The sequence below is a fragment of the Scophthalmus maximus genome, chromosome 5 (genome assembly GCF_022379125.1).
Source record: "Scophthalmus maximus strain ysfricsl-2021 chromosome 5, ASM2237912v1, whole genome shotgun sequence".
Classification (NCBI taxonomy): domain Eukaryota; kingdom Metazoa; phylum Chordata; class Actinopteri; order Pleuronectiformes; family Scophthalmidae; genus Scophthalmus; species Scophthalmus maximus.
The window spans coordinates 7,751,452-7,774,768 of NC_061519.1; the positions used below are offsets into that span (position 1 = coordinate 7,751,452).

The 23,317-nt window shown below is 42.3% G+C and overlaps 3 protein-coding genes across 5 annotated transcripts in view; 2 read left to right on the forward strand and 1 right to left on the reverse strand.

Moving 5' to 3' along the window:
* The first annotated feature begins 240 nt into the window (after positions 1–240).
* Positions 241–4,447, forward strand: cryz (crystallin, zeta (quinone reductase)). The gene is made up of 8 exons (XM_035633453.2): positions 241–645; positions 1,281–1,433; positions 1,659–1,822; positions 2,081–2,132; positions 2,252–2,401; positions 3,028–3,129; positions 3,941–4,036; positions 4,202–4,447. The coding sequence occupies exons 1-8, from the start codon at positions 538–540 to the stop codon at positions 4,361–4,363; spliced, it is 987 nt and encodes a 328-aa protein (XP_035489346.1). The 5' UTR covers positions 241–537; the 3' UTR covers positions 4,364–4,447.
* Positions 4,448–4,597: 150 nt separating this feature from the next.
* On the forward strand, positions 4,598–13,730 carry lrrc53 (leucine rich repeat containing 53). The gene is made up of 2 exons (XM_035633451.2): positions 4,598–6,119; positions 8,144–13,730. The coding sequence occupies exons 1-2, from the start codon at positions 5,984–5,986 to the stop codon at positions 10,564–10,566; spliced, it is 2,559 nt and encodes an 852-aa protein (XP_035489344.2). The 5' UTR covers positions 4,598–5,983; the 3' UTR covers positions 10,567–13,730.
* Positions 13,731–14,892: 1,162 nt separating this feature from the next.
* tox (thymocyte selection-associated high mobility group box) overlaps positions 14,893–23,317 on the reverse strand; it is a 42,306-nt gene continuing 33,881 nt past the window's right edge. For all 3 annotated transcript variants that reach the window (XM_035634993.2, XM_035634992.2, XM_035634994.2), the window contains 4 exons: positions 22,202–22,282; positions 20,945–21,511; positions 17,206–17,366; positions 14,893–16,168 (listed from right to left, as the gene is read on the reverse strand). In XM_035634993.2, coding sequence (XP_035490886.2) covers positions 16,132–16,168; positions 17,206–17,366; positions 20,945–21,511; positions 22,202–22,282 — 846 coding nt within the window. In that variant the 3' untranslated portion in view covers positions 14,893–16,131. The remainder of the gene's footprint in view (positions 16,169–17,205; positions 17,367–20,944; positions 21,512–22,201; positions 22,283–23,317) is intronic.

Here is a 23,317-nt window from a genome sequence, read left to right on the forward strand (position 1 = left end):
AACCTCCCAAGCAGAAGGGGGCGGTAACACACCTAACGTAACTGTGGGCTGCCGGTAGCCGGTTATAGACAAGAAGAAGAAGAAGAAGAAGAAGAAGATGACGAAGAAGAAGAAGCTACCCATGAACACATCCATGCAGCTAACTTCCCAAGCAGAAGGGGGCGGTAACACACCTAACGTAGCTGTGGGCTGCCGGTAGCCGGTTATAGACAAGAAGAAGAAGAAGAAGAAGAAGAAGAAGACGACGAAGAAGAAGACGAAGAAGAACGATTTGCTCTGTACAGCAGATATGTATCAGGATGTATTATAAGAACTATATAATTTGTTATAAGTCTATGAATTCGTATAATACTTTAATGGGATTAACTCACACACGATGATGTGCTGGTATCGGTTGGTAAGAAGAAAGAGACGGCTCAGTGCACCTCACTCCAGCTGGTGGCGCTAACGCGCTTGTAAGCGGACCGTTCAGTCTCTCAGGAAGTGTTCAGGACGGACTCGTCTTGCGACGTGCTCGTCTCCTGTTGTGTAGCAGACATGTCGGGGAGCAGGCTGATGAGAGCCGTGCGAGTGAGTGAGTTCGGAGCTCCGTCGGTCCTCCGGCTTTGCTCAGATGTGTCTGTCCCACAGCCTGGACACCGACAGGTGAGAGGGACACGCTTGTCCTTAGGCGAGCAAACACACACAGGCTTGACTTGACCGCGGTGGATGTTCTCAGTCAACACACAGCAGCACACAGGCGAGAGGTCATTGACCCACACCACACATCAGTTTAATGCATCTCCCCAGGCACAGAGAAACATGTATTCATCAATTCATCAATTTTAAAAATAATTGATTAATCGTTTTAAGATTTTTTCGCAAAAAATGAAAAATCATATCAACTTGATAAAATACAACCCTACAAACACAGGCCCTACATATATATATAATAGGTTTAAAGCCAGGAGACGACATGGAGGATAATGTGGTACAAATTGAAATTGCATGGTATGAACCTGGGGTTTGGGGGGCCCCTGGAGGCCTGGGGTCAAGTTGGTGATCCAGCCTTGTTTGTATGAATAACCATAATAATGCATGCATACAGTCAGCAATGGTTTACAGACCACAGAATGACATTAAAGACAACATGGTGTCTGTTATGAATATGGGAAAAGTAAAAAAAAAAACAACCTTAAGTATACTGTATGTATTTCTCCGTCTGAACTTGGACACATCTTGGTTTTTTGAACGGTCTTGTCTCTGACTTGTATCTCTTCCACGATGTGTGTCTGCTGCAGGTGTTGATCCGCGTCCACGCCTGTGGTGTAAACCCAGTGGAAACGTACATCCGTGCTGGGACATACAGCCGTAAACCCACCCTGCCATATACACCTGGCACAGATGTAGCCGGAGTGGTGGAAACTGTTGGAGAGGGAGTCGTTGCAGTCAAGGTCTGAGTAAAATAACAAAACACTACACATTTAAAAAAAGAAAAAAAAGAGAAAAAAAAATACATGTCTATTTAAACCATATATGCACTGGTACATGTGCAACTACACATCCTGCAGGTGTCTTTGTAGAGGACTTGGTAGCATTCACCCTGTTTCATTAACAACTGGGAGGCTGCTGTTATCACACATACAAATAAAGTTTGGTATGTGTGTGTGTGTTGCCAGGCTGGAGATCGTGTCTTCACCACAGCCACAGAGTCTGGAGCTTATGCAGAGTTCACTGTAGCAGCTGACGACTGTGTCCACAAACTGCCTGATGCTTTAGATTTCACACAGGGAGCAGCCATAGGGATCCCTTACTTCACAGCCTACAGAGCTCTGATTCACAAGTAAGACCATGTCACTGCAACAGGCTGCAGAATCTTACTTACTTTTGTCTTTTAAATGCAAGTGTAACGTCTTGCTCTTTTCTCGATTTGAATTCTATGCCTGTGTAAAGCACGTTAATGGTGCCTTGTCTTAGTCAGAATGTATTAAGAGACAGATTAACACATTGATCTGTTAATGGGATTTTTAACAGGATAATATAGGGCAGTGCCCAATTATAAGACTAAATGTGTTTTATTCTGCTATGTGATGTGTTGCAGAGCCCATTCCAAGGCTGGAGAGACTGTCCTCATCCATGGAGCCAGTGGAGGGGTAAGAGTTTATTTCTTATTATCTATTTGCCTAAAAATAATCAAAATGATTTTCACATCCAAATTCTGTGTTTGTGTGTGTGTGTGTGCGTGCGCGTGTGTGCGTGCGTGCGTGTATAGGTGGGCGTGGCAGCATGCCAGTTGTCCCGTGCTCTAGGTCTCAGGGTGTTGGGAACAGCAGGGACACCTGAGGGAATGAAGCTAGTCCTCAACAACGGAGCTCACATGGCCTTTAATCACAGAGAAGAGGGCTACACAGATAAAATCATGGTACAGTTTTCAATTGAGTGAATATTTTGTCTGACGATGATCAAACTATTATGAAGAGAAACTAAAGTAATGTCAGACTGTTTCTGCTGCTGAAGCAGAGGACAGAAGTATATGTGATGAGGTCAATCACACTGAACTGTTCATTCATGATCATGATAAATATTGATCAGTGTGTGGATAATTTGTTTTAATAAAACATATACTATCAAGTTTTTATTACTATTTATCGTCACAGTCTCCTTGTGTTGTGCCGAGCTGCAGTGATAGAATAAGAAAGTAAAACACTGTCAGTTATTCTGTCGGGGATCAAACTTTATTTAATTCAAATAAAGCTCTAATATGAATTAGTCTATTTATTTATTTAGCATGATAAACTCTCCCCCATTATTATACACTGTTTTAAAACTAGAGTGGCTAATTGGAAAGTCTGGAACAGCAACATGATTCCACTCATCTATAAAAATCTCCTGCGCTTTATTATTTGTCACTTTACTCTGAACTCTTTTGTCCCTGTCAGGATCCTATGGATCAATATGGATTATCTTGTCTTACTGCACAAATAAAGGTATTTATCATATGTCTGTGCATATCTGAATTTTATATGGACTGTGTATGTTATGTTCCAGGAAGCCACAGACGACAGAGGCATAGATGTGATAGTGGAGATGCTGTCAAATGTCAACCTGAGCAAAGACCTCCAGATGCTGGCCTACGGAGGACGTGTCACGGTCAGTAGCTGTAGTTCTGTTGCTCCACAATACATCATCACTGTTTCTAGACGGAAGCTCAGCTTTCTGGGAATGGCCCGGAAGTGAGAGAACTACAGTGTGTTTCTGGAATGGTTTGTCATGCTCTGTTTCACTTTCCTCTGCACTTGCTATTTAGCATTGAAACTAAACTTCGTCCAAGCACCAAACGTCACACGAGGGTGCAGGGGGCAAAGATTTCAAATGGAACACATTCACTTTATGAATGACTAACTGTCTGTTGTCTCCCATGTCAGTGAACGTGGAAGAGGAGACTGTTGTATGGGTAAATGATTGCAGTAATGAAAAAATGATCATCAGGTAAATTTATCAGGTGCTATGAGGTGCTGTCTGCACCATTTTCTTTTTCGATTTACAGAGACAGGGCTGAGCACAAAACCCCAATTTTTTTTCGCCGCACACAGAAATCGCTTACTGCCCCTTGAACAGGGACATTGAAACTTACCACTTATACAGAAATACACATCAGCATCACTTTTCTTTGATTCCATGTAACTTACCATGTTCCTTTCAGTTCACATTTCCTGTTACAGTATGTATTTTCTGTTGGTGGATACATAGATTTACATGTCTATTTCTATTTATGTATCCCTATAATGTTTGGTTGTAGCATCACATTAGTATAATAGCTGGGTCACTATCTCAGAGTATAGCACACTTAAATTGTGGGTTTACAGTTCAATACACTAGTTAAATCCAAGTGAAGCTCATTTCAGTACATTTCTGCTCACACCTTTATTTTTCTTGCCTCTGCTCTCCTCTTCCACTTTAGGTCGTTGGCTCCCGGGGCCCCATAGAGATCAACCCCAGAGACACCATGGCTAAAGAGAGCAGCATCATGGGAGTGGCCCTTTTCTTTGCTACACCGGTACAAAGCAGTGACATCACACAAGCCATGTTACACACACACACACACCTTCACACAATATTATGTTATGCCATTAGCTGCTGTTGTTGTCGTAAGCTGTCTGTTTCTCAGTCCGTTTTTTTCAGGAGATTGTGTGTGAGCTCCTTTTCCCTCTTCCATCCTCAGGAGGAGAAGAAGGAGTGTTCAGCACTTCTCTACGCATTGATGGAAGCTGGTTGGCTGCGTCCAGTCGTCGGTTCTCAATATCCGCTCGAAAAGGCTGCCCAAGCCCACCATGACATAATTGAGTCCCCTGGGGCTGCTGGGAAGATCGTCTTGACCATGTGATGCCATGACCAAAAGGTCAACAAGTAGGGCTCAGGCTGTTTGTAAAAGGGCTAATACAACAAGCAATAAAAAAAATCAACATTATCTGTATTTTATCATCTTTATCATTCATTTTAATAATCATGCTCACAAATAATGCAAATGTGGCAGTTATATTATCCACTTATTAGGCTTGGTCTGGTCATTTTACTTTTCACAGAGCAAGAAAATTTAGCGAGGCTCATTTGGAAACCTTTGTAAGCTATATAGGGCGGTGCAGTTGCAGTTGGTCGGCACTTTTGCCTCACAGCAAATTATTTTATTTGCAGATTTTTTTGTGGCAATTCTATAATCATTATTGATATTTAGTGGTGAAATAATCAAGGTAAAAGATTAAAATGAAATGCCCTTTTCCAGAAATTGAGTCAGACATGACATCTGTGCCTCTCAGGTGACAGCCAGCTCTACTGAGCATGCTCCGGACATGGCCAGGTAACCTAAGATACTGTAGACACACTCGTGCACACAGTACATGCTACAGCACTAAAGCATCCAGTGAATGATGGAGCAGACAGTCCCCAGGAGCTATACCCCATGGTTATGGATTAATATGTGAGTTGAGTGTACCATGTCCTGAGCGAGGGGTTGACCTTTGGGCTTTGATCAACAGGTAAGCAGTTTTTAGTGGGGGGTTTTCTGATAATGGTGCACCCTGTTATTTGTTTGGTGTAGGGGGGAGCGTATGGAGGTTCAGAGACAAAACTGATGCATTCGATACAAAGAAATTACTTTTCAGAAAATGTCCTGCTCTCTGTGGTGTGTATAGAAATATATATTTATGTTGCACGGCTGTGGTTGCCATGGGAACCATGACTGAAAGTGTGTGTGCACAAGTTTTTCATTGCATTCGAAATACGCTGCTTCTTGTGCAAATGACAGTGACAATAAACGTGAACTGATTAATTTCCCTTCCTATTGAAATATTGTCTCATCACATGCTTGTATGGTGGGAGAAGATAATGTACAGTGGGGGACTTGTGGCATCAGGGAATCTGATTTATGGGATGGAGGAAAATTTGGATTAAAGATTAGAAATACTAGTTGGACTGGGATTAGTTTAGTGGGCTCTATGCCACTGGCTTTGGTATAGAAGGTCAGGGTTTCAACTCCAGGTCATCCCAGTAAGTGGGCCCCTAGGCAAGCTACCTGCCTCAATGATTGTAAGTCGCTTTGGACAAAAGCATCAGCCAAATTAATTTAATGTAATGTAATGTGCTAGTTGCTAAGTTTCTATTATTTGGATGTAGGTAGTTAGTGTACTGGATGCTCTTCTTGGGAACAGCTGATTATGATTTTATATTGAGGGTTGATGACTTGAGGCTCAACCATATACTAATGGATTGATTATGGCATGGGACCTACAAGGCAAAGATGGATTTTTTCCGGATTGTCACATGCAAAGAGACTCAGAGTAAAAAGAGATCAGAATGATGCCAAACAGAGACACCGAGAGACAAAGAGATGCGGAACAACTAGAGGAAACTATTGGAAACAATTAAAACTAAACTTCCTCCATGCTGCCTCATACCCTCTACAGCGGCCGTAGGATGGTGTGCGTGAGCACTGACAACCCGATTTACCATGATGCTGGAGGTGACTGAGGCCGACTGTGTCCCGTCCAATCAAGACATCGCAGTGCAGATAGAGACAAGAGGCAGTGAGATGCCACGGCCATACGCTCGAGATCTGGCCATCACTGCCGTCATCTGCTTTATTGGTGAGTCAGAGCACAGAAGTCATATTGTTTCCCACAGTTACAGAGAGTAGAAAGTAGTCTCGAACAGAGATCAAACATAGAGTAGACTTGAAAAAAGTACAAACAGACTCTGTCATCTTAAATTAATTAATTTATTCTGGGCCCAGGAAACAGACTCCCTACCTAAGAAACAACATGTCATCTTCTCAACTTCCCCAGCCCCCACAAGCCTGTGACACCAAACTGCAAAGAGGACAAGGTCATAGTCTCTACTCTAAATAACAAATTCAAATAAGAAGAGTTTACATTAGGCCTAGCAGGCTAGCAGCATCAGCAGAGACCCAACCCACCCAGGCTACAGACTTGTTTGTCCCCCTGCCATCCGGCAAATTATACCGGAACATCAGGACACGGACTACAAGGCTGATGAACAGCTTCTTCCCCAGAGATGTATCTTACACCTCCTGTTTACACTGCGCTGACTGCACTGTTTGCACCATTACATGTTGCACATGCTGTATATATCTTTAAAACATTTGACATTTTTTAAGATTATTTAAATATTTATCCTTTAGTTTTGTATATATTCTTGATTTTTTTTTCCCTTCCTTATCTTGTTTTAATATTGCAGCTGGTGTCTCCGAGAGCTACCAATCAAAACCCCGTTGTACATTTACAATGACAATAAAGCATCTTATGTCTTATGTCTATGCCTTATGCACGTCTGAGACACTAAGACACAACAATCAACACAAATGTGATGTCAAAGGTTAAAATGATCCATATGAGTTGACAAAAAGATAATTCGACTAAGTATGTAATAATTATTGATAATCATACATTATACAGTATTATAAGTTTAGCTTATTAATATACAGAACTATTCATTTAGGTATACATATATAATATAATATACAAAACAGCTGTTTGGGCCAGTATTTGTCTTGTTGTCCATATATTTTGGTATGCCTCTGTCTTTAGCCTCATTTTCTTACCTTATGTCACATTAAATAAAATTAAAATTAGGGCCTGTTAACATCAGAAGTGGTCAAAGACAAATTTGTTTGTGTCCATATGATAGGTGGGTTGTGCAGGCCGTTGCTAATTGCTGTACAATTGAAACACCGGTTTATTTACTGGAAACACGGGCTAGAACAACTTGTGAACAAACATATATTGTGCCACATTAATTGGTTCTCCACTTTCTCCCAATGTCCCAAAATGAAGCCAAGACATCTCAGATGCAGGCACTGTCCTCTTGCACAGGTGATGCATTTCTGTGCATCCGTAATCGGGGACCAGGGCTGTGGTATCAAGGTTCTATCGATACACCCCAACTCAGCTGTCCATCATGTTGCTGTGCGTGCATCTTGCCTTCATTTATTCAGCATCAAATAACTAATTAAAAACCAAACTTTTAAGAAAAAATGAACACTTGACGAATTTCAGTGTGATTGGAACTACCTAAAATGTCATAGAACTATCTCTGGGAAAATGTTTAACTTCCGGCCCATGTCCCATCTGTTAGCATAGAGGAGACAGCCACCAGCCGCCAGTTAGCTCAGACAACTGGAAGTAAATCCTTTAATTCAAGGAAATTTGCTATTTACTCATGTTTCACAACTGACAGCAAATAATGTCATATCGCTTATGTGGAGCCACTAACAGTTATGTTGTGGTTATGTGGAATAAGATTTTGGGACGCAGTTAATGTGATCGCTTTGTTTCACACTCATACACCTAAAGATAAACTGTGAGTTTCAATGACTGAGTGAAAACTGTGTTCATCTAAACTAATGCAATATCCTTGCAGATTTACTTTGCTGTTGTGAACATATCCTCTAATTGCTTCAATGTATTTCATTATTCATAATTCATTTAAAATTCTAGTCTTGGGTCATTCGAGAGAAATCTTTCGGACTGATTTGATTGAATATAGTGTTAATGAATTTGGAATTTTAAAAATTTAGATGAAATTGTAGATGAATGTGAATAGCCACTAAAGACCACACAATTAATACCTTCCTCTCTTGCTGTACTTCAAGGTGGCATTGGCTTGACTCTGCTGGCAGTCCTGATTTACTATCAAGTGTCCCACAAGAAGAAACTAAAAGTAGGTGAAACACAGAAGGAGGAAGAGGAAGGACGCCCCGCTGTTTTCAGCAACCACATCAGTGAGAAGAGGAGGGATGTTTCCTTGCAAGCTAGTAGCAGTCAACCATCGGACAGGAAAGCCATGATGTTCGAAAATCATGGTGGCCAGTTTTGGTCCGGAGTGGATGAGGATGATGGTCATTTTAGGTGCCTAGACCGCACCAAATCACAGAGGGGGGTGTGGCCGAATCAGATGAGATTGAATAATGGGATAAACAGAGAGATGGAGGCTGAGGAGGAAAGAGAGAAGAGGAGAATGAGGGTGATGACAGAGGAGGAGAGGAGGAAACTTGGGATTCAGCAGGGAACCCTGATCAGGGAAATTCCTAAAAAGCTTCTTTCTCTTGGAAACTCCAACTCTTTTACTCATCCATGGAGAGAAACCTTCAATGGAAGACCAGGGACCCTGTCAGCTTATAAGACAGACAGAAACATGGACAGCTACAGGACTGATGTGGAAGGTAGGAGTAATGGATATGAGAATTTACACTGCGAGAGCTGCCACAGGACTTCCAGACCACCAGGGCAGACCGTGAGACCGGGGAGGATTCACACCAACATGAGAGACTCTGCTCTGATTGACAGCGTCTCTCCACAACACAGACTGATTGACAAGGGTAGGAATGTTAACCACAACCAGTTTGACACGATGAAGGACACAGAGTTGAGAAGAGAAGGAAGACATGTAACATTTGATCTGGAGGGGTCGAGAATCCTAGAGCAAGGTGAGGACAAGAGGGAGGGGAGAGGGAGGACCTCCAGAGACAAAGACAAAAGAAGAACAAGGAGACAAAAAGGTCAAATCCAATCCAGTCGACAACTGAAGGTCAAACTAAACTTGAGCCCTCGTAGAAAAAGTAAAGTCCATCCTAAGAGGAAAACCGAGCATGGCGACCGAAGCAGCTCCAGTAAAAGTAAAGAGAAAAGAGAGGATGGTAAAGAAAGAGAAGAAAAGGAAGGGAAACCAAAGTCTGGTAAGAAGACAAAGGGGAGCAGCGAGAAAATGAAGAAATCCACCAGGAGTACAGGTTCTTCTGAGGAAGAGAAGGAGAAAAAAATTGACAGAGAAGGAAAAAGCAAAAGTACCTCTCAGCAGAAAAAAATACCTTCCAAATGTGATAAAAATGGGAAAGATGCCACGGCAGGTGACCAGGAGTTGACACACCCTGTCAACTCCCAGTCTGGTGATACCACCACTGCTGATCAATCCGCCTCTGCAATTACTACTGGGCAGGGACACAACTTGCAGGGTGGGAGTATTCAGTATCAGGAAGCTGGATTGGTTCTGGGAAATGCTCAGCTTCCCTCCCAGCATCCCTTTCCCCTCTCTGCCACTGAGAAGAATCACACCACCGACCTTTCCCTGTTAGACTCAGCTGGCTCACATCTGGCTGGCAGTAGCCTCTCTCTTCAAGGAGGGGATATTCAACTCAATGCCATGACCCCAGGATCCAATGCACTGTTGCCCAATGGACAAGCGAATTCCGTTGCTCCTTGCATAGGAATCGTTGGGCCAAACTACGCTTCTAGTGGTGCTGTAGACAGCTTTAGCAGGCCAACTGGGGCCAGCCTTGTGTCTCCTGCTACTCCTCTCCTGGCTAACCCTTTGCAAGCAAGTGGTACACAAACCACTCCTCTGCACAAGTCCCAAGCAGGAGGACCTTCCATGATCTTAGCGACTAACCCAGCTATGAATCCTGTGCCTAACCGGTCCTTATCCCAGATCCAGCTGCCTGCAGGCAGCTCTCCTCTTGTAGCTAGACTGAAGTATGGCCCAGCTCAGGGACCAGGCCTTCAGACAGCAGAAGGACTTCATCAGGCACCCCCAGGATCTCAGGCACCCCAGTCCAAAGAGAGCCTCCTTGTACAGGCTCCGGCATCTCCAAGTACACACGGTCTGTCCGAGGTAAACCGTCAGGCACTGGGATCATTGACTACAGTGGAGCATTTGTCAGACAATACTGGTCCGACAGGGACTGGGCATGCAGCTGGTGGGTCAGCAGGCAATAGGTTAGCTGGGGCTGTGGCTCTAACAGAAGGACCAGCAGTGGGGGTGTATGGAGACGACATGGACACAGCTGTATCAGGTGTCTCTGTGCCTAGTATGTCTGCTCAGAATGGATCCTCCACAGGGGGTGCTGATGGTGCTGATGGTGCTGATGGAGCTGATGGAGCTGCTGCGGCTACTGCACTGCTGCAGCAGGAGTATGTGACCAAGGAGGGAGGCTCCTCTCCGAGGAGGAAGCTGAGACTGGTGCTTCCTGAGAAGACATCCAGTCGACCGCCCACAGCACTGGAAAGGAAGATACGCTAGCAGGCTCACACCATATTCCAAGTTCTCTTTTGTTGATGGTTGAAATGAGTTGTGTGGATACTTTGACTACAGAGAGAATTCATAGCTGTTCACTTTGTGTTCACTATATGAATGGTCCCTGCAGGAAAATTGATTCATACATTCATAGCTTTTGGAAGAGCCGTCAGAGGCACTTCTGGGTTAAGTGTCTTGCCCAAGGACACATAGGCATGCCGACTGGGGGAAGCTGTGAGCGAACCTCCAACCTTCGGGTTAGAGGACCGACTCCACCTCCTGAGCCACAGCCGCCCTAAACAGGGTGTGAAAGGGGCGTACGCCACTGCCCACACAAAAGTTGGGATTTTGTCAAAACAAAGGTGACGGGAAACTCTGACCTCTGCACTCGGGGATATTGGGATACAGATGGTAAAGTGGTGAATTGTTTAAAGCCAGATTGTAGAAATGAAATGCCTCTCACACAATGAATTGATTTCATATCACACAAAAATAGATCCACTTTACCATTTCCCTCTCCCCTCCGAGAGCATAGACTGAGCCATCGCACCGTGAGGCAGGCGGACAAAAAAGACAAGACAGGCAGCAGGTGATCCCAACAATGACACATTTCAGTTTTTAGATTTTCAAGAAATTTGTATTATGAAATGTCAAAAATTGCATTTTAAAGTTAAATCTACTACTGAATAGTGTGCAAAAAGTGAAAAGGTCTGAATACTTTATGATGTTTTTTTAACACATTTTTAACAAAACAGAAATAGCACTTCATGCAAAGTTTAATATCATAAAGTCATACTCAATACTTTAGTTGACTAATGTCTCACTCACACTTATACTGTTTGATGTGGTTTTAATTTATAATCATAAACAAAGTAAAAATCCTCGCTGTTGTTCAGCTTAAAAAGAACGAGCTACTGATACTTACTACTGGTTTCTGATACTAAGATATGAATAACCATGAAGTATTATCTTTAGACACATTTTAGATCATGGCCACTCTTGGATATCAACATTTCATTTTCTTCACAAAATAATCAGTCATTTTGTGAAAAACAGCATTGTGCAGAAACACCTAAGAGACCACAGCATTTGTTTTTTGCCTGCTCTAGTGTGCATTAGTGTGTCACTGCTGTGTTGGGTTTCAGGTTTTGTCACAAAGCTGTTTGCAGTGTGTTGGGTTTCACTGGTCACACTGCCGACCTCTAAAGGCCGAACCACAGAGAGTTAAGTTTACTCTTACCAGACCTTAACCATATCACTGTTGCTTCAACTCTTCAACATAACGGACCCTTGTCTTTACAACCCAGCATTACAGTGAGTAAATAAAAAAGAAAAGAAATGGGCTTCAACCAGCCAAAGACTGCTCACGTCACTCATGCTTGCCTACAGGGTCGTCGCCATTGGCGCGGCAACCAGCTGCCTGAGTGACATCCTTCCGATGTGTGAGCCTTCCCGCTCACTACCACTACTCGTGATGAGCGCAGACTTCATTCATCACTGTGAGGCAGGAAAATCTCATCAATCCAACCCTGTGTGGTCCCTCAGTTCTGTCTCTGAATGAGACGCAGTTTCCAGGGAGCCAGACTGTGACACAGTTTCTTTCTCATGATTCTTCACCCTGTGGCGGCTTATGAGCCAGACATTTGATTTCATTTTTCTTTCTGTTTTTCTTTTCTTTGAATGCGAACGTGTCGAATTTTTTTGTTGTCAAGTCATCTCACCATTTCAGTGAAACAGCAGTGCGTTCTTTCTGTAAAACACATCGGTTCAAGAACAGTTTTTAGAATGGTGTGATATTCAACAAAAATAAATAAATACCGACCCCTGAGACCCCTTAAGCTGCTCTGAAGCTCTAATATGAAATGTGTGGACTTTAAAATGATCTGCACTGAGCTGGAGGAGGACACTATACCTTGAAGACAGAAGAGGAACAAGGCTCAGCTCCCTGCTTTTACCACCAGGGGGCAGTGTGTACTTTCTGACCCAGAGAGAGGCCGATTATTGAAGAAAACAGGATTCATGGCAGGAATAAAATGAGAAGCGCTCAAAAATGTCATTTTACAAGCAGACTTAGTAATACACCCTGTTTTGGCATCTGATACTGTCTTTCAAAATATCGAATGTGCAGAGCTGTCTTCGGAAAAGCACTTTAACGTCTATCTACTGATGCCACTGATGATGGTGATAATCACCACACAGAACTGTTTTGTTGGAAATAAATCCACTTAGAAAAAGCGCATGTAAGTCTTGTCATGTTAGAGAGGCCGTATGAGCATAATGAAAAGACAGGGACTATCGCGGATTGATCAATCTTACTAAATATCAGCAGGCACTGACACCTGGACTACACCACCAACCTCTGTTGGCACTAATGTAGCTGTGACCCCAGGCATGTCTGTGTGTAATGCAAGTGTTAAAAGCAGGAGAAGAAGTGCCTGCTGGGTGGGTTATGTCTACACCTCCGAAGGCTTGCTTTACTGAAAAGTGGAAATATGCATAAATATCTTGTGATTTATACACGTGTCAGATCTATTAGTATCCCCTTACCTCTTGGCTGAACTGGTTATTAATTACATACATCTGCATGTGTATCAGGCCAATCATGACGAGGATTACTGCAAGGTCCTGTAGTTTCAACACACCCTGGCCCTCAATCTTATTACTAGCAATAAGGAAAGACAGACTTTCCTGTAGTTTATTAACTGGCATTTTAAATGCGTGTCTCCTGATTCCGAGTCAATTGTTTTGGTTAGAGTTACTCAAAAGTAAAGACCGTATCATCCAGCTTGTGTCGCACCTCTAATTGATCCACGTCACAGAGCTCACCGTCACTTTGTGCAACACGAATCAAAATGTTACCTTTTTATCACCCGTGGCAGAATGAATCCCTTCTCTTAACCACTTTGAATAAAAACTGCAAAATTGACCGCGATGATCAAGTCTTGTGTCCAAAGCGCTTCACACGATTCGGTGTCTTCCCCAAGCACACTTGGATGTGGGAACACTGAGCCGAACGGCACGCACGATGGACATATGACATACTTTAAGTTGCTATGGCTAAGAAGTTGGAACATTTTCCCACCATTATTCTTTTTCCACTGAGCTCTGCTTTTGGAAGACCGACTGATGAGAAAAGCATGTGGCTCTTTGGTGCTGGGCAGTTAGTAAACAGTGGGATTTTTCGGAGCTCTTTCACAGAAAACAGCTTCCTGCTGCTGCAGGAAGTGACCGATCGGAGCTGTGACGGTGAACCAAATATGTGGACAGTGATTATGCAAAGCAATGAGCTTTAGAGACGCTTGGGGGAACTGTAGAGTTCAATGAACTGTATATATACTCTGCTGTTTACATGCTCTGTGACTCAAACTTCATGCTCGTACACGAGGCAAGAATTTGAACTTTCCAAAATGATGTTTTATGAGTCACAATCCAAACAGTCCTACAGTACCCCTGTTAGGCTGCACTGAGGTACTGTGATACGTTGAGGTAAATGCTAATGTCTGAATGCAATCGTGCTCAGTGTAACAATGCCAGCATGCTGATATTGCTCCGGTATGGCGGGTTTAGAATGACCATAAGCTTGCAGCAAAGACAACACTGTGCAGCGGCTTCAGAACAAGTCTCTGACTGTTCTTGAGTGGCTGAGACAAAGGCCCAGATTTGAATGTCTCCCATCCACCAAGAAGACTTGAAGCTGTAATTGCTGCGAGAGGGGCTTCTACATTATGTGTCTGAATATCTCTATTTGTGAGTGAATGCAATTTCATTAGCGATGCAGATATTGGTCGTATACTTAAGTATATGACCAAAGTACATTTGTAATTTTGACCTGATGATGGCACTAGATGAGAAATCAGATGATTTAAACATCATTTCTACCACATTTCAATCAACACTGAAATTTCCCCTTGGGACAAATAAGGAATTATAATTTTTTTATCTTAAAGATCAGTCAGGAGGTTTATAATCTGGAGTTGATACATATCAGTATGGAAATGTATTCAATTCAAACGGGTTTCAGTCTGAGTTTCCATCTTTAGTACAGCCACATGGCTCACATTGCTGAGAAAGGGGTGAGATCCATTGTAATGAAATTTCTGTTGAAAATATTTTTTTGGAGCTGATCTGATTTCAGCTCACAAATACATATTTTCCCAGACTTCCAAAGGATTTTGTTTTGCAATTAAAGCTCACCTGCTCCGAGTAAATGCAAAGGCTAAGGTACAGACAGGGTGAACTGTGTCACAGTAGAGTTAAAGGTGTACATTGTTATGTGCAGTTGATCAAAGCGGCTGCCACAGATTGTTCCGAAATAAACAACATGACAGTGGCAGGTTTTGGAGTAATGACTGCACATCAATGCAGCACTGACTTTATTGTCAAACACATCATTAGAATCTAAAAATAAAAAAATCTTCATGGTCGTTGTTGCCCAGAGTCCTTTCATCTGCCCAAAAAAAAAAAATCACAGTAATACAAAGAGATACAGAGCGAGAGATATGTCTCTCATCAATCATCATCATTAATACTAAAACAAAACTTGAATTGATTAAAAAACAACAACATTAAAACACAGCCAACCCAGCAATAGTTATAGTTTCTTAAATAGCCTCTCAGCGCAGGGGAACGGAGATGACAAGAGACCATGCAACCCAATCAACCACTCGCTCTCATTAACACTTCACACACTCACACATGCAGTTTGGATCGAACTCAATACTATAAACAGACATATGCCAGGAGGAGTTGTCAATGTACCGAGGGGTATTTTTGTTCCTTTTCTTTTAACAAAAGAATTCTTTGACATTTCATCATTTTAAAGGACTAAAATACATTGGATTTCTGCCCGCCACATCTGAGCATCGCTGCGAGAAAACAATGAACATTTCTTTAAAAGGTACACAATCCAGTCATGACTGTGTTCAGCGCTGCTTCAGAATCAGACTACATTTAATTTTCTTTTTGTCTCTACAACCATTATGTTGGACCTCAGTCCATACTGCATCAAGCAGAAGGCTAATATTCATATAATTAAAGAAAGAGTGGGGGAAAACAATTTGTGCGAGTGGGTGGTATTGGGTTATTAACCCTTTATTTGTGTTCTCTGCTCCTCTGGCTTTGGTCGTAGAAGGATACAGCAATTATGAGGTGAAAGGTGGGAAAAATCGACAGCTCACGAAATTATGTTACAGGAATTTACACTCGTTCTTCAGAGCCTTTTGGAAATTATGTAAACACCGTTGTTACAAAATCAGCAACTCAATATGAAATTTTAAGATTCTAAATTGAAATTGGACAGAATATCCTTTTTGAAGTATATACATTTATCAATATGGTTCACAGCACAGTACCTGCCCACCTCTTCTCGCCGGTGTGCACATTTTCAGTTTTAACAAATTGCGTGTCCCTAAACAGCCTGGCGTGTTGAACTCAGGTCTGGTTCAGGTGGGCGCTTGGTTGAGTCCCTCTTGGGTTCAGGTTGGATGAGGCTGGCTTGTGTTTGCGTGGAGGTGAGGCTGGAGGTTTTCGTGGTGTGGCAGTTCAAGGGCTTGGTTGAGGTTTGTCCTGAGATTAGCTCAGATACAGAGGCTTGTCTCTCTGAGCAGCTCTGGAAGGGGAGAGGAGACACACAAAAAACTGTCAGCCACAGGACCCATACTGTGGATATGTTGAACAGTGGAGGAGGCTGATCCTCCTGAATCCTCACGTTAAATATAGAGACTTTTTGGACAAACTGTAGCAACTTTCTGTAGCCCCCGAGCAAGAGGTTGGGCTTTTCCTCTTACGGAAAACCTCTGTCTCGTTGACAACATGAATGAGCTGTAAACTTTACGTCTGAGTGAATGTTTCATAAGTAAATGCAGCTGGAAAACCAGCGCAGCCGTTTCTTTAACTTTTGTGTCTGGTGATTTTGTCAGACGACGTTGCAGTTAAAGAATCAGGATTAAATCAGAGCAGAGCAGCAGCTTAAAAATGACTTGGAAGTGACTGTTGGTTAACCTCTTGTTGTAATGTGCCGCATTTCAGTCACCATTTCACAGTTGTTCCATAGTCTGACAACAGTGAGAGAGAAAACCCCGTAGATGAGCAGAGCTTCATTGTTAATTGTCTGCATGCAAAAATGACACAATGACATGTGTCTCCAAAATTTCACATGTTGACCACATGTGGTCCAGACATAGGTTTAGACCTGGTCTTCAATATCAGGATGTCCGCCTGGTAAATACTACACTAACTGAAACCATTAACTGAAACAACACATTTTTAGGAGGAGGGGCCAGGCGGCCATCGAAAGCAACGCTCCATGCTACTAGCACCATGATGCTTTGTCATTCACAAACTACACAACACAAGATAATACACATTCTGTTAAGTAACAAAGGCATTGCTTCCTACATGCTGACAAATTAATTTGAACTGGAATTTAATCAAAATGTGGATTTAGTGTGAAGATACATGTTAATAAGTATGGTTAACTAATCTTAATAATTAATAATAACTGAATTCTACTGTGTGTTTTGTGGCGCCCATTAGTTGAACGTTTCAAGTACACCTGAGCATCACTGCCGCAACTTGGTGAGAAGTTAAATTACTGGAGGTCAGCAAGGTCTTTAAAAACAGAAACAGTTGAAGACTAATACCTACCCATTGCCATGGTAATCCGTGCTCCAGTCCAGAGAGGGGTGGTGATTTGGTGTGTGTCGACCCAGCTGGTGGTAGTCCACTGATGATGACATCACCGCTCCACCATTAAGCATACCTCCTCCCATTAGCTGGTAGTCAGACTGGAGAGAGGGAAGGTAGCCCTGGAATTAAAAAAAAAAATTCTAATCTGGTTAATGATTGTCTGGACGGAGAGAAATGTATTTTTTAATAAGGCAATATCCCTCCTGTCCAGATTGTACCTCCTTGTGTTTTTCATAAATAAGGTAACTTGGGGGAATAATGTACTTGATTTTGTAATAAGTAATAGATAAAATACAATTACAGATCTACAAATTGGAGAAACATTCGAAAATAGCGATTACAAATTCATCAGATTTGAGGGTTAGGGTAATGGGTTAGGGGGTTCATTTAAAATAAGATAGTTTAGTCAGACCACTGAGTTCAAAACAGAACTCTCATAGAGCATGTTTCTGAGTGTGTGGTATAATTTGGCCTAGGGGGGTCAGAAATAGCCTGACCTGTTTCATACCCAGGGTATATTCTGGGCTCGTCCGGTTTATTTACCAGGGAATAAAACAGGCTAGCCAACTTTCACCCAGGGTATAGTCTGTGGAGGGAGTATATTTTGGGCTGTTAAACCGGCTACTTTACAAACATGGAGCCGAGGAAGTTCACCATGCATTTCTAAAATTAAGAGCCAGAGACAAATCTTCTTCAACCACTCATCCATGCTTAGCTCACCCAGTAAAAACAGTATTTTACGAAGGCTTTGCACACAGCTCAGCCAATCATACTCAAGGACAAGAATTATCCATTTTATAACAGCATGTATGCAGAATGTTTAAAATACACAGAATACAGGAAAAAAAGGAAAAGAAAGAGGATGTCTGCTCAGTCTCGTGCTGATGTTTACTCTCCCAACACAAGCTTTGAAAATCCAGACAGGGGCGGGTCGACCCGCGTTTAATCGGCAATTGGCCCAGTGTACAAACTCACAAACTAAGCGCAGTGTGACGAGCCGAGCCTGGCCCTTTAAGCAGGTGGCCATATGGGTTTTGAAGTGTGTGTATGAGAGAAGAAGAAGAAGAAGGCTGGCGCTGTTGTTGTGTACGTAGCTGCAGCCACAAGGAGAATGGGCTCTGGACATCATCCATGTTACCGACAGTTTATGGCCACTGTGAAAGGGGCTTGAGTGGCTGCAGTCGGGTGAGGACAATTTTGTGCGGACACAATAAATTGGAGGGTACATAGACTTCCGCACAGTCTTTCAGACACCCTCTGATCAAAAACCATATACCATACTGACCCTCATGTACTGATGCAGAGTATGGCACTAACTTTAGACCGAAAATGTGCCTCAAAAATCACAGAGTCATCAAGTCAAATTTGAACACAAAGGCATGTTAGTCATTTATAGATTCAGTGTGATGGATATACCTATCTCCAATGTTGATCACAAAATGTCCATAAACCAACTCAGAAATTATAGAAACAAAGTTCGAACTCCAGAACCTGCTCCAGTGACTTGAGAATCATCGCCTAAGCCTTTTTATGTTTTCTTCCTTATCAAAGTAATCCAGTGATAGTTAGCAAACAAGAACTGCTATTGGCTGATCTTACACACAAATATAATCACAGGGCAAGACTTTGAAAGTGAGAAAGTTAATTATTTAACATAATTCACAATGCAATTGCATGTGTTTAAACATCGATGTCCTTACAACGTTTTTAATTATCTGTACTGTAGGTAGCTGAAGGTTAGCAAAAGGGTTTCTGATGAACATGGACACAAATACAACTTGAATGGAAAGCAAATGGAGCTGTCGCAGATTAATCTGCAGTAATAACGAATTAAATGGCCAGTAGGGAGGAGGGAAACTGAGGAAAAATGAGGATGGAAAGGTAGGAGGAGAAGAGGAGGAGGAGAAGAGGGTAAATGTAGGTGAGCATGTCTCAAACTGTAAGAGATGATAAAAGTGAAAAATGAGCGAGTGCAGTGAGAAAAAGGTGCAGGAGTGTGTGTGCATGGGAGAGAGAGACAGAGACAGACAGGCTGAAAGGGAAGTTAATCTGAGTGTTGTGAGTGAAAGAGAAGGACAGCAGGTGGTTGGGTTCTCCCCCTTCGCCTCCCCCTCTGCTCCTCTACCTCACCTATTCATCCATTGTTTAGCAAATTCTTCTCCTTCACTCCTTCACAAAGACCCCATCTGCCTCTTTTGTCTCTCTCTCTCTCTCTCTTTCTCTCCCTCTCTCTCCCCCTTCCCCCATCATTTCCCACTCTTCAGTCAGATAAAAAAAAAAGTTGGGAGCTCTGTCACTGTGTCCTCTCTTTTTTTCCTCTTTATTCTTTCCCTTTTTGCTAAGAATATGCAAAATGGAGGAGAGAGAAGGGGGATTATGGGAGTGTGGGATTTAAAAGTGCACTATAAAAAGGGGGATCAAATGGGAAGTGAGACTCAGTGGCAATCCATCCTCACGATTTTTAAAAACTATTTGCACACTAGCACCATCTCACACCAGACTCAACACAAGCTCATATCTATAATCCTTTCACAGCCACTTGTCTTTCTCTTCCTCCTGTCTTGATTAAGTAACTACAGACTGACTGACTGACTGAAAGATAGGTAGACGGACACAGACAGAAGTAGAGGAATCAGATAAAAAATTGATTTACAATTTCCACAGTATTTCTACTTGACGGTATTACATTGCCTGTAGACAATAAACACGATTAATAATTAGGGTAGGCTGGATTTATTTCCAGGCACATCAATTTATTCAACATAATCCAATACAGTTATATTCTATTAAGTGCTAAGGTCAGCAAGGAAATGAGAGATGCATTTCCTCCAACTCCATCTCATTTCCAGTGTGTGTGCGTGCACGCGTCCGTGCGCATGTGCGTTTGACTCCTGTTCTGATATATTCATCATCTATATCCTTCAACCTCTGGGCAGCTTCTCGAGGAAATGGGTTCAGTGTGTATGTGAGTAATGGTTTGAAGACACAAAGAGAAAAGCACAAATGGAAACTGAGGAGGTAAGATGAAACACTGTGTCCCAATTCCATAAGTTTTCACGCTGGAGAGGTGACAAAAAGCAAGTATGCATATGAAAAAATGTATACTCTGTAACTGTATTTTCCCATAATGCATTGCACTAGGAAATAAAAGTGTGTGTGTGTTTGGTATAGAATTAAGATACAATTGTAGTGCATGGTGTAAAAGTAGTATGTTGCAATAAATTATTACTGCGCTCTACACGTCCATGATTTGAATCATCAGTCAAGAAGCAGGAACCACAAGGACATGATAAATATTAACATAATTATTTGGAACCTAAGCAAATCAATTTACTAACACTTAATAATTCAAGTGGTCAATCATTTCCACATAGATCTAGGCGAATATGATCGCCAACTATACTGGCCTTATAAAACCGTAAGCTCGGGGAGGAGGGCACAGACGCCGTTTACACCAGAAAAGGTTAGCATCAGCAAAAAGTAAACAGACAGTTAGCCTGCAGCTTAGTTACCAACTTAAGTAGAACAAAAGATACCGTCAGGGTTGCACACTGCTGTAAGAAAGTTAGCTTCTGCGAAACAGAGCCACTAACTTAATGTAAAGTAAAGTAAAGCAAACAACTTCATTCAGTTTAGGCTTAGAGATTGAAACAATAAAAAAACAGATTGAGACAAGCAGAGTCACACGGTGACTGACCTGTGTGATGGCTGGAGAGTGTGTCATTCCCAGTGAGTGTCCACTGAGCTGCGGGTGCGGGTGCTGGTGCTGATGCTGATGCTGATGCTGGTGCTGCTGATGCTGGTGCTGGTGCTGCTGATGCTGGTGCTGCTGGTGCTGGTGGTGTGGACTGTGCAGTCCTCCCAGGTGTGCCTGGCCATGGAGGGGAGGGGTGACCTGGAGAGGAGGGGTGGACGCTGCCACCACGCTGCCAAGGGACAGGGCTCCCTGGTGTGGGACACTGGGCCGTGGCACAGTCCCTCTGGAGGACAGAGCCTGGAGCTGGGGGTGGATCTGGTTATGAGGAGGGGACAGGTGGGGGCCGAGGCCGGGGCTTGAGGTGTGGGAAGGATGGGATGGGTGAGGGTACGACATGTACATGCCGGGGTGCTGAGGGTGAGGGAGAGGGTGGGAGAGGGAGCTGGAGGAAGGGTGCTGGCCTGGGTGACCGGGGTAGACTGAAGGTTTGGGTGTAAACATTGAGGTAGAGGAGGAAGACGAGGAGGAGGAGTGGGGCAGCTTCATTTCGGATGGGTCATTGTAACTCTGAAGAAGGAGAAAGAGAAAAACATATTCTGTAAGAGGCTTCCAGACTAACCCATTTACTCCTTTAACACATCAAGACCTAAGATGTCCTCTAATAGAGCGTCCTAAAACCTGAGCACCAAGTGAGAACAACCTCACCATAACCTGTGGGTTTTCTGAAAAACTTGTGGACTCAAACCTTCATTTGTCAGCCTCTAAAGCAGACAGAGGCTTGAAATAAAATAAAAACATTTGATTGTCTAAACATTTGAACCTGCTCTGTGATGGTTCTTCAAGACAAACTGGCATTATGAAAGAATCCTACTTTGTAAAACTGTCATATACAGACAGAAGAGAACACCCTGAAGGACATGTTAGTCTGCTATTTAATGTTATTTTCTTTTGTTGCAGAAAAAATTACTGCAGTCAATTTAAAAACTATATTTCTGACTAGCTTTTTTTGTACAGATGATTGCCTCACAGACTGTCTTATTGAACTGTCTTATTTTATTTTTGGTCCAGAGTCAGGACATTCCCCATCCCTGGCTTAAAGGAGAACCAGATACCAGTAACTTTATTTGGCCAGGTTTGTGTGTGTGTGTGTGTGTGTGTGTGTGTGTGTGTGTGTGTGTGTGTATGTGTGTGTGTGTGTGTGTTTATGTGTGTGTGTGTGTGTGTGTGTGCGTGCGTGCTTGTGCGTGCGCATGTTACCTGTGAGACCAGGCTGGCTCTGTAGGCAGCTAGTTGTTTCAGATACTCCTTCTTTGCCGTCTCTGTCTTCTTCTTGTACACCTGAAATGCAAACATTTTACGTGTCTTACGACTACTCTTTTAATTTGCTCTAATCAGAGATTAAGAAAACTTCCACAAACATATTTACTTAGCATTGCGTCATAAAAGTGTTGTCTCATTTATCTAATAACACAACCATAATGATGAATTCCAAAGTCACCTACGACAACTCTTCTCTGAGCTGAGTCACCAGTTGTTGACAAATTTGCCAAGTCAATAATAAGTGATCTTAGTTATACTGTTAGACCTGATGTTTCCTGTCACAGACAATGTGGCTCCTCATTGACATCACTCAGGCTGAATTTTTTTCCTTTATTTTTTATGTTATTTCTTCCCTCCGGACTTTATTTTCTTTCACCATCTATACACACTATACTCACCATCTATTGACAAAACTCAGAAACAAGAGTCAGCTCCATGAGGCACAGCTCTGCTTTAAGGAAAATGCTAAAGTGAGCAAGTTTACATTCTCACTATGAAAATGTTAAGCAAGGAAAACATGTCACACACCATGTTTTATTAACCGAATGTCCTTAAGAGGGAGGCATTCTGGTTTTCTTCAAGTAAAAGAAGTTTAGATGAGGAATTATATTTAAATCAATTTCTGTCAAGCTCACTGGATTACATAAGTTATCCAATTTATTTTGCATATATTTTTTCTGAAATAAGATGATTTTCTTAAGTATAACTGGATATTTGGTGGATGTGTTCAAACACAGATGTACTTGATGTGTACAGATGTGATTTGAATATACAGTTTTCAAGGATAAAACACTGAGGTTGAAAGAAAACAGAAATAGTTTCTTCATAGTGAAAGATGTGATGAAAAAGAGCCAATGCTAAAGAAATTATGATTGTAATGCTATATTCTGATTTATGTTAAATTTTTGCATTGACAGACTAATGATTATTAAAAGTAGTATTTTGGATCACAGTATAATTAATTATTCATTTAGTATATAAAGTGGATTATTGTTGTGGATGGTATCTGTGTTGATTGATACGTCACATGGCAGATTGATGTGCTGTATACAA

Coding starts and splice junctions, on each gene's coding strand:
- cryz (XM_035633453.2), top strand. CDS start 538: ATGTCGGGGAGCAGGCTGATGAGAGCCGTGCGAGTGAGTGAGTTCGGA. Junction 1,823..2,080: donor TACAGAGCTCTGATTCACAA/GTAAGACCATGT, acceptor GATGTGTTGCAG/AGCCCATTCCAAGGCTGGAG. Junction 2,133..2,251: donor TCCATGGAGCCAGTGGAGGG/GTAAGAGTTTAT, acceptor GTGCGTGTATAG/GTGGGCGTGGCAGCATGCCA.
- lrrc53 (XM_035633451.2), top strand. CDS start 5,984: ATGATGCTGGAGGTGACTGAGGCCGACTGTGTCCCGTCCAATCAAGAC. Junction 6,120..8,143: donor TGCCGTCATCTGCTTTATTG/GTGAGTCAGAGC, acceptor CTGTACTTCAAG/GTGGCATTGGCTTGACTCTG.